This window comes from Danio rerio, chromosome 1 (genome assembly GCF_049306965.1).
Source record: "Danio rerio strain Tuebingen ecotype United States chromosome 1, GRCz12tu, whole genome shotgun sequence".
In the NCBI taxonomy this organism is placed as follows: domain Eukaryota; kingdom Metazoa; phylum Chordata; class Actinopteri; order Cypriniformes; family Danionidae; genus Danio; species Danio rerio.
Genome location: NC_133176.1, coordinates 62,970,435 through 62,982,500, shown reverse-complemented (window position 1 = coordinate 62,982,500; position 12,066 = coordinate 62,970,435). Strand labels below are relative to the sequence as shown.

At 46.1% G+C, this 12,066-nt stretch overlaps 1 protein-coding gene across 1 annotated transcript; it reads right to left on the bottom strand.

Annotated features, from left to right (window-relative positions):
• Positions 1-4,070: 4,070 nt before the first annotated feature.
• Positions 4,071-12,066, bottom strand: zgc:92827. Its single transcript, XM_073908975.1, has 3 exons — positions 11,943-12,066; positions 8,564-8,704; positions 4,071-4,613 (listed from the first exon to the last, which is right to left on the bottom strand). The coding sequence occupies exons 1-3, from the start codon at positions 11,983-11,985 to the stop codon at positions 4,387-4,389; spliced, it is 411 nt and encodes a 136-aa protein (XP_073765076.1). The 5' UTR covers positions 11,986-12,066; the 3' UTR covers positions 4,071-4,386.

Below are 12,066 nucleotides of genomic sequence, written 5' to 3'. Positions count from 1 at the left end.
GTCAATACAGGTGCAAACAGACATACATACACCTGTGCTGAACTACACCTGATGATGAAACACACCTGTGCTGAACTACACCTGATGATGAACTACACCTGTGCTGAACTACACCTGATGATGAACTACACCTGATGATGAACTACACCTGATGATGAACTACACCTGATGATGAACTACACCTGATGATGAACTACACCTGTGCTGAACTACACCTGATGATGAACTACACCTGTGCTGAACTACACCTGATGATGAACTACACCTGATGATGAACTACACCTGATGATGAACTACACCTGTGCTGAACTACACCTGATGATGAAACACACCTGTGCTGAACTACACCTGATGATGAAACACACCTGTGCTGAACTACACCTGATGATGAAACACACCTGTGCTGAACTACACCTGATGATGAACTACACCTGTGCTGAACTACACCTGATGATGAAGTATTACTGGTATTTAGTATACTTTTGTCAAGTCCTACTGAAGTATAAACATAATTTTAATTAGTATATTTATAGTGTAAAACCATCAAACTTTTATTCAACACAAAAACTTAATGTACTAAAAATGTATTTGCTGGTATTTAAGTGTATTTTAATTGCATTTAATTATATATTTTTTTCACCTGGGATCCCTTCAAAATATATCCTTTAAATAAATGTTTATTATGTTAAAAGCACATTTTAGATCAGCTTCATTTTGTCTCATAATAGCACAGTTGAGTGCACTCAGATGTACTTAAGTTTATCTTAAAATGTACTTACTACTAATTTTTAGTACATTAAATACAAAATTAGTTTGGGACAATAGAGCACGTTTAATACAGTATTTAGCACACTTTTTTACAATTTGTATATTCATTTAATATTTTACTATTATACTTTAAATTAGTCATAAATATTTTTAAATGTTTAAAATTAGGGTTCAAGTGTATTTCTAGTTGTAACTAAACATTTTTTTAAATACAGATATAGTATGTTAAAAGCACATTTTAGTTTAATTTCAGTGTCTCAATAGCACAGTTGAGTGCACTTAGATGGCATTAAGTTTATCTCAACATTTACTTAATACTATCTTTTACTACATTAAGTACAAAATTAGTGTGTGAAAATAAGCACTTTTAGTACATCACTGAAGAGTGTACTAAGTATACTTAAATAAACTGCATTTTAGTGCACTTTTTTTCACCTGGGTATTAAACAATGACAGAACAGCAGCGCCAAAAGGGGAATGGGGAAATATAACACACACACACACACACACACACACACGCTGAGCTGGATGTGTGAGCTGCTCTGACACTCTCTGGTGAAGCCTGAAGGCTTCTGTAGATGAGCAAACCTGCAGAGTTCAGCTCCACACTGACCAAACACACCTGTCTGGAGCTCTCTGCTCACCTGATGACACTGAGCAGCATCTTCAGGTGTGTGTGTGTGTGTGTGTAAAGGTTTGAGCTACTCAGTTTGCCCACTCCTGCACTGTACTACAGGTGGCGCTAATGCACCTTACAACCGCCATAACCCTGATAGAAGAAGGAGATCAGTCAATGATGAGCACAGGAGGAGGAAGATGAAGAGGAGAAAATGAAGAAGAGGAGGAGGAAAAGATGAAGAAGAGGAGAAGATGAGGAGGAGGAAGAAGAGGAGGAAAAAAAAGTTCCCGTAGAAAGCCTCATCAGTGCTGCTATTGGTCAGTGTCGACTCATCCATCAGTGAGGTCATTGGTGTGTGTGTGTGTACAGATGGTTTCCCTCACTCTTAGACACGTCTCTGTAGGCCAGCAGCAGCGCTTCACTGTGGCTTCACTCCCCTGTCTACTATTACCTGCGTCTGTCTTCAGGATCTCACCTGATGAGTTAGATGATGATCATACACGCACACACACACACACACACACTACCTCTAATCCTCGTGTGTAAGGGTAAACCCAACAGAATCTGTGAGCAGGCTTTAGGAGGAGCAGCAGCTGCTGTAGGACGGCTGATCTGCAGAGCTCTGATGATGACCACAGTCTGATGACACTGTTACTCCACAGTCAGCAGGTAAACATCACCTCCTCCTCCTCCTCCATCATCACTAATAACCGTGCAGAGATCTTCCCCATCCGCAGAGCGACTGTGCAGACGCAGGAGTGTGTGAGAACATCTGCTGCCCTGACATGAAGATCTGAGACCGCCAGCCCACACTACACACCCCTCACAACACAGCTGAACTGTGGAGATCCTGGAGGAACGCACACACACACGCACGCACGCACATGCACACACATGCACGCAGGCACACACACACATGCACACACGCACGCGCACACACATGCACGCAGGCACGCACGCACGCAGGCACACACGCACTCACGCATACACACACACACACACACCGACGCACACACACGTGCACACACACGCACGCAGGCACACATGTACGCACACACACACACACACACACACCGGTGCACACACACATCCATGTGGTCAGTCATGAGGTGTGTTGATAAAGTGTCTTGACAGAAAAAAAAATCACTGAATCAGAGATCTGAGAACTGAACTACACCTGTGCTGAACTACACCTGTGCTGAACTACACCTGTGCTGAACTACACCTGATGATGAAACACACCTGTGCTGAACTACACCTGTGCTGAACTACACCTGTGCTGAACTACACCTGATGATGAAACTCACCTGTGCTGAACTACACCTGATGATGAAGCTCACCTGTGCTGAACTACACCTGATGATGAACTACACCTGTGCTGAACTACACCTGATGATGAAACACACCTGTGCTGAACTACACCTGATGATGAAACACACCTGTGCTGAACTACACCTGATGATGAACTACACCTGTGCTGAACTACACCTGATGATGAAACTCACCTGTGCTGAACTACACCTGATGATGAAACACACCTGTGCTGAACTACACCTGATGATGAAACACACCTGTGCTGAACTACACCTGATGATGAACTACACCTGTGCTGAACTACACCTGATGATGAAACACACCTGTGCTGAACTACACCTGATGATGAAGCTCACCTGTGCTGAACTACACCTGATGATGAACTACACCTGTGCTGAACTACACCTGATGATGAAACACACCTGTGCTGAACTACACCTGATGATGAAACACACCTGTGCTGAACTACACCTGATGATGAAACACACCTGTGCTGAACTACACCTGATGATGAACTACACCTGTGCTGAACTACACCTGTGCTGAACTACACCTGATGATGAACTACACCTGATGATGAACTACACCTGATGATGAACTACACCTGTGCTGAACTACACCTGTGCTGAACTACACCTGATGATGAAACACACCTGTGCTGAACTACACCTGATGATGAACTACACCTGATGATGAACTACACCTGATGATGAACTACACCTGTGCTGAACTACACCTGATGATGAAACACACCTGTGCTGAACTACACCTGATGATGAAACACACCTGTGCTGAACTACACCTGATGATGAACTACACCTGTGCTGAACTACACCTGATGATGAAGCTCACCTGTGCTGAACTACACCTGATGATGAAACACACCTGTGCTGAACTACACCTGATGATGAAACACACCTGTGCTGAACTACACCTGATGATGAAGCTCACCTGTGCTGAACTACACCTGATGATGAACCACACCTGATGATGGAACTCACCTGTGCTGAACTACACCTGATGATGAACTACACCTGTGCTGAACTACACCTGATGATGAAACACACCTGTGCTGAACTACACCTGATGATGAAACACACCTGTGCTGAACTACACCTGATGATGAAACACACCTGTGCTGAACTACACCTGATGATGAAACACACCTGTGCTGAACTACACCTGATGATGAACTACACCTGTGCTGAACTACACCTGATGATGAAACTCACCTGTGCTGAACTACACCTGATGATGAAACACACCTGTGCTGAACTACACCTGTGCTGAACTACACCTGATGATCTAGTCTCAGGTCAGTTTTGGAGTGTGTTGACAGTGAAGCGGGTAATGAACACATTCACCATGGTAACGGTTTATTCCCTTGATGTTTAATGTACAGTGTGATTTACGGTGGTGTGATCATGTGACCAGTGAGCTGTCCAGCCGTCAGCAGTGTGTGCTGCTTCTGTGTGTTTGCATGAGCAGTCATTGGTGGGATGAATAAAGAAGCCCCGCCTACTAACAAGAGAACAGTCATGTGCACTGTGGAGCAACTCCGCCCTCTGACATCATCAGTCCTTAATCATCATCAGCATCATTAACTTCATCATCATCAGTCCTTCATCTCCTTCATCTACATCATCATCATCTTCATCAGTCCTTCCTCCTCCTCCATCAGTCCGTCAGCGCCAGCACAGCAGTGGGATGAGCGTCAGCAGGCTCAGGTGTGTGTGTGTGTGTGTGTGCGCGCAGGACAGCGCCCTCCTCTTGTGGCGCGGGCCGTTGCAGAGCGGAGTGTTGCAGCAGCTGATGCAGACGGAGTTCAGCTTCCCTGTGCAGAACTGCTGATACCCTGACGATGCTATCAGACACGCCCCCGACGACGCACACGACTTCCTGTAGTGAATGCCTGACACACACACACACAAACAAACACACACACAGGTTAGACAAAGAAGTACGGCACACTACAGTACACTAACTGATGAATAAACAGAACAGTTTCATGTGTAACACACTCACACACACACTAACACACACACTCACACACACACTCTCTCACACACACACATACACAACACACTAACACACACTGACACTAACACACCTACACACACACACACACACACTACAACATACACAATAACACAATTCCACTGCTGGGAACCACAACACACACACACGCACACACACACACACACACACACGCACAGCTGCTGTACAGCGTTCAAGTCATGGATGCCTTTCAGTATGGGGTTTGTATGTGTGTGTGTTTGTTTGGTAGTGTCTGTGTGTGTGTGTGTGTGTTTGTGTGGTAGTGTATGTTAGTGTGTTTGTTTGTGTGGTAGTGTGTGTGTGTGTGTGTGTGTGTGGTAGTATGTGTGTTAGTGTGTGTGTGTGTGTTAGTGTGTGTGTGTGGTAGTGTGTGTGTGTGTTTGTTTGTTTGTGTGGTAGTGTTTGTGTGTGTGTGTGTGTGTGTGTGTGTGTGTGTGTGTGTGTGTGTGTGTGTGTGTGTGTGTGTGTGTGTGTGTGTGTGTTTGTGTGGTAGTGTGTGTGTGTTTGTGTGGTAGTGTGTGTGTGTTAGTGTGTGTGTATGTGTGTGTGGTAGTGTGTTAGTGTGTGTGTTTGTTTGTTTGTTTGTGTGGTTGTGTGTGTGTGTGTGTGTGTGTGTGTGTGTGTGTATGTGTGTGTTTGTGTGGGAGTGTGTGTTTGTGTGGTAGTGTGTGTGTGTGTTAGTGTGTGTGTGGTAGTGTGTATGTGTGTGTGGTAGTGTGTTAGTGTGTGTGTGTTTGTTTGTTTGTGTGGTTGTGTGTGTGTGTGTGTGTGCATGTGGTTTTTTTGTGTGGGAGTGTGTGTGTGTTAGTGTGTATGTGTGTGTGGTAGTGTGTTAGTGTGTGTGTTTGTGTGTGTTTGTGTGGGAGTGTGTGTTTGTGTGGTAGTGTGTGTGTGTGTTAGTGTGTGTGTGTTAGTGTGTATGTGTGTGTGTTAGTGTGTTAGTGTGTGTGTGTGTGTGTTTGTTTGTGTGGTAGTGTTTCTTGGCTCAGACGCAGCAGCAGGACTAAGCATTTCCTGCTTCAGTCGCGTGTGCCGTTCGCTCCACAGGTGAGGCGGAGTCACATGATCACCAATACACGCTCTGACCAGCGTCTGAGCGCTGCAGGGTGACGTGCTGATGCTGATGCTGACCCCAGATCAGGTCAACACTGTGGAAGCTGTTCAGTGACTCTCCACTAGGGGGTGATCTGAGTGGCCCACACCACTGATGTGTGTGTGTGATACACCGATCGCCCCCAGAAGACAAACACTGAGTCTGATGATGTAACGAAGCCTCGTTCACTGAACTCATGTGACCTCACGCTCTGAACCACTGATTGAACACTCCAACAGCAGCAGCAGACACTGAGGAGCTGCGCGCTCTGCACTGCAGGACTGCTGAGGGGTGAGGGCCAGCAAGGGGCGCTGTGCTCACACACACACACACCAGCGCTAATGCTAATGTTCACACTGTTCCTATACATTTCTATCTGCTACTAATAATCCACACACACACACACACACACACACACACACACACACACACACACACAGAGAGAGAGAACACAGACACAGAACACACACACACACACACACACACACACACACACACAGAGAGAGAACACAGACACAGAACACACACACACACTCTGTCATCATCTTGATCATCCAGAATTAGATATCATCATTAGATGTGGCCTGCGCTGTTGTTGTCTACTGGAAGGAATGTGTCAATAGAGCGGCCATGTTAGTACAGGGCAGCGCTGCTTTTGAATGAATGCGGGACCGAGGTGCAGTGGAGGACTGGCCATCCAGAGCCAGAGATACACACACACACACACACACACACACACACACACACACATATCTATGATTGGGAGTTTCCCGCTGGTCAGTATGCTAATATCTATTTAAATGATGAATATTATAATTTTACATCACATCTGTAGATGATGGATCAGTGTGTGCACGGCAGTGCTGATAAAGAATATGTGTGTGCGTGTGTGTTTATGGAGATGCATTATCCCCCCTCCCAGTTAGATTTGGTCTAATCCGTGTCCTGACCCCCCTCTCCTGCTGTCTCTGCTAATGCTAATGGAGTTAGTGATTTGTTTGTGAATGAGTCTCCGTTATGAACGTCTCGTTCTCTGAGCCGACAGTAGCAGCAGTGTCCGGCAGCGCAGCGTCGTGTGTTCATATTTCATTTACAGTGTTTGCTGATTTTATTCAGCTAAACTAGTGCAGGGTCCAGCCAGTTAGTCCAATGCCTGTGTCTACTGGTGGACGAAGGTTCACTGCCTGTTCGGTCTTTTCCGTGCACAATGCTGATTAACTTTAATCTTAACTCATATTATTCTCTTTATTCTCCATTTCCACCTGGCGAAACTCATCCCGAGACCTTCAGACACTGCTTTGATCCAAGACCGGAGACGAGATGACCCCTAGGTTTCCATATCCTGGACCAGGCCGTATCCTGAGCAGATGCTGTGGTGGTCATGGAGGAGTGGAGAGCATGAGTCTGATTCCTGTGACGCTCCAGGGACAGACGAGTCTTCGCTGAGGCCAGCTTCCAGCTTCCGCCGCTGAGACTGCAGCTCTGCACAAGACGTTTGGCCAGCGGAGAAATTAAAATGGTCGTGCCCAACTGAGTCTGGTTTCTATCAAGGTTTTTTTTTTTTTTTCACTCGCTAATCGATGACGTTTCTTTCCCTCTATCCATCGATGGATTTGCTCTTCAGTCTTTGGACTCTCAGTAATTATTTTAAACCAAACTGAGCTGAACTGAACTGAACTGAGCTGAGCTGAACTAAACTGAACTGAACTGAAATGAGCTGAACTGAACTAAACTGAGCTGAACTGAGCTGAGCTGAACTAAACTGAACTGAACTGAACTGAACTGAACTGAACTGAACTGAACTGAACTGAACTGAACAGAGCTGAGCTGAACTAAACTGAACTGAACTAAAATGAGCTGAACTGAACTAAAATGAGCTGAAATGAGCTGAACTGAACTGAACTGAACTTGAAGTAGTCAAACTAGGGTGGTGCATGTCGAATAACATAAGGCGTTTGTGTTGAGTGGCATGTTAGATCTGAAGAGTGATATATCCTGTAGGGAACAGCTGGGCATTTGAAGAGAAGCTCCTCGGTAAAGGCACACTCTTAGCAGTGGGTCAACAGATAGTGGAAGTTATACATCTATTGTTTTGATTATGTCTATTTCTGAGGGAATGTGAGCACTGTTCCAGTCGCTCTGACACAAATGAACTCAAACATGACAGATAAAGTCACGGGTGGATATAGAGCCTCCAGCCTGTGAGCGGAGCATTGTGAGTCTGCATGTAGAGCGGGTGGGTGAACAGGGGGCTGCGGGATGCTTCAAATGTAAATGAAGGAAAGGACAGGAGCTGGCGTTCCCACATTCCCACCTGCGCAGGTGCTGAGCCCATCGTCTCTGTGCATCAGCTCATGTTTGAATTGTCAGACATCACAGTACTCGTGGTCTCTCCAGCGTCAGCCGAGTGTTGAGCGGCCGCTGCTGTGCCGTGTGCTCAGTGCAGTAGAGACTGATGATCATCGGTAACGATGCTCACTGTGAGATGTTCTGCCTCTGTGCTGTTCCCTGTTTGCTCGTCACTACACCCGTACACAGCGCTACAGTCCAGCATCTGCACACTGGGTTCAGTCTTGATTAGTGCGGCTGAATGACTTGGGAGCACTGTACCAATATGGCGGCGCTATTGACGCATGCTCAGGGTCTGTATGTGATGTCTAGTGTATATATCTATGATCCAGAAGCAGAACAGGAAGTGATGCGTTTCTTACCATCTTCCAGCACCAGCACTTCCTTCTGGCACATGTCCTGCACGTTCACTGTACAGTTGACGATGAACTCGGGAGAGGAGCACTCGTCCTGCCGCACGTCCTCACACTGATAACACTGGATCTGCAGAGCTGCACACACACCTGACGGACACACAAACACACATTTATATATGTAAACATCCACACACACACACACACACACACAGAGATATATATATACGTAAACATACACACACACACACACACACACACACAGATATATATACGTAAACATACACACACACACACACACACACAGATATATATACGTAAACATACACACACACACACACACACACACTCAGATATATATACGTAAACATACACATACACACACACACACAGTTGATGCGCTAGGTCTGACATCAGGAGTCAGACAGACAAAGAGGATGCTCATCACCCTCCTCATCATCATCATCATCACCCTCCTCATCATCATCACCCTGCTCCTCATCATCATCATCATCATCATTACCCTCCTCCTCCTCATCATCATCCTCCTCCTCCTCATCATCATCATCCTCCTCCTCCTCATCATCATTACCCTCCTCTTCATCATCATCCTCCTCATCATCATCATCACCCTTCTCATCATCATCATCATCATCATTACCCTCCTCCTCCTCATCATCATCATCCTCCTCCTCCTCATCATCATCATCCTCATCATTACCCTCCTCCTCATCATCATCCTCCTCCTCATCATCATCATCATCATCATCATTACCCTCCTCCTCATCATCATCATCCTCATCATCATCATCATCATCACCCTCCTCATCATCATCATCCTCCTTCTCATCATCATCATCATCACCCTCCTCATCATCATCATCATCACCCTCCTCATCATCATCACCCTCCTTCTCATCATCATCATCATCACCCTCCTCATCATCATCACCCTCCTTCTCATCATCATCATCATCATCATTACCCTCCTCCTCATCATCATCATCATCCTCCTCCTCCTCCTCCTCATCATCATCATTACCCTCCTCCTCATCATCATCCTCCTCCTCCTCATCATCATCATCCTCCTCCTCCTCATCATCATCATCATCATCATCACCCTCCTCATCATCATCACCCTCCTTCTCATCATCATCATCATCATCATTACCCTCCTCCTCATCATCATCATCATCCTCCTCCTCCTCCTCATCATCATCATCATTACCCTCCTCCTCATCATCATCCTCCTCCTCCTCATCATCATCATCATCATCATTACCCTCCTCATCATCATCATCATCATCATTACCCTCCTCCTCATCATCATCATCCTCCTCCTCATCATCATCATCATCATCATTACCCTCCTTCTCATCATCATCACCCTCCTCCTCATCATCATCATCCTCCTCCTCATCATCATTACCCTCCTTCTCATCATCATCACCCTCCTCCTCATCATCATCATCCTCATCATCATCATCATCATCATTACCCTCCTTCTCATCATCATCACCCTCCTCCTCATCATCATCCTCCTCCTCCTCCTCCTCATCATCATCATTACCCTCCTCCTCATCATCATCCTCCTCCTCCTCATCATCATCATCCTCCTCCTCCTCATCATCATCATCATCATCATCACCCTCCTCATCATCATCACCCTCCTTCTCATCATCATCATCATCATCATTACCCTCCTCCTCATCATCATCATCATCCTCCTCCTCCTCCTCATCATCATCATCATTACCCTCCTCCTCATCATCATCCTCCTCCTCCTCATCATCATCATCATCATCATTACCCTCCTCATCATCATCATCATCATCATTACCCTCCTCCTCATCATCATCATCCTCCTCCTCATCATCATCATCATCATCATTACCCTCCTTCTCATCATCATCACCCTCCTCCTCATCATCATCATCCTCCTCCTCATCATCATTACCCTCCTTCTCATCATCATCACCCTCCTCCTCATCATCATCATCCTCATCATCATCATCATCATCATTACCCTCCTTCTCATCATCATCACCCTCCTCCTCATCATCATCATCCTCCTCATCATCATTACCCTCCTCCTCCTCATCATCATCATCATCCTCCTCCTCCTCCTCATCATCATCATCATCACCCTCATCATCATCATCATCACACTGTGTTCAGTGTCTGGGTAACACCCCACCTGTCCCCCGTGAGCTCAGTATACTGTATTTTGAGGAAGGTGTGTGATGTTGTGGAGCAGTGAACATCAGAGCGGCTCGATGACTCGGATCAGTGATCGTCTTCTGCTGTCTTCATGAGTTGCAGAAACACTGACTTCCCTATGATTTAAACAGCATCAGGAGATGTGTTCTGCAGGAGATACCGCTGTCCGAAACAACACACACACCTGTAAATAACAGCTCTCACACACACCTGTAAATAACAGATCTCACACACACCTGTAAATAACAGATCTCACACACACCTGTAAATACCAGATCTCACACACACCTGTAAATACCAGATCTCACACACACCTGTAAATAACAGATCTCACACACACCTGTAAATAACAGATCTCACACACACCTGTAAATAACAGATCTCACACACACCTGTAAATAACAGATCTCACACACACCTGTAAATAACAGATCTCACACACACCTGTAAATAACATCTCACACACACCTGTAAATAACAGATCTCACACACACCTCAGCCACGGCAGAGCAGAACATGTTGGTGGCTTTAAAACCTCGACTCCTCCAAACCGCGGTGTACCTTCAACACGGTTATCCTCACATGCCTACAGCAGACCCACAGTACCCTCAGCAACACACACACACACACACACACACACACACACACACACACACACACACACACTGCTGAAGATGCTGTTAAGATTAATATTTAATAAAGCATATCTGACAGATGAGCTGCTCTCTGAACACGGGACATCACGAGCTGCTCCACCACACCATGATGCTGCAGACCACTGATGACCAGGCAGAGCCCGCCAGAGCTGAGGAGCAGCAGCGTGTTCACACCTCTATATCATGACCAGTGATGGACTGACCAGATGAGGAGTCTGTCTGCGAGATCCACACACACACACACACACACACACACACACACACACACACACACACACACACGAGCGCGCAGACACTGACCATCATTAATAACATCACCGAGGATTCAGTCAGTGTTTACACACACATTTCCCTCAACACACACACACACACACACATACACACAGTAAGTGTAATTACTCTGCTAATTACAGCTGAATGATCATCAGCAGCCGTTTGATGAGGATGTGTGTGTGTGTGTGTGTGTGTGTGTGTGTGTGTGTGTGTGTGAGAGAGAGAGAGTAAACACTCACCCGCCGCTCCTATGATCAGCAGTAAAGCCGCGCACCGCCGCATCCCGGAGCTCCGTCACCGCCGCGCCGCCACGTCCATCACACCGGCAAACACACGCGACACACCGGCGACCAGCGGCAGACT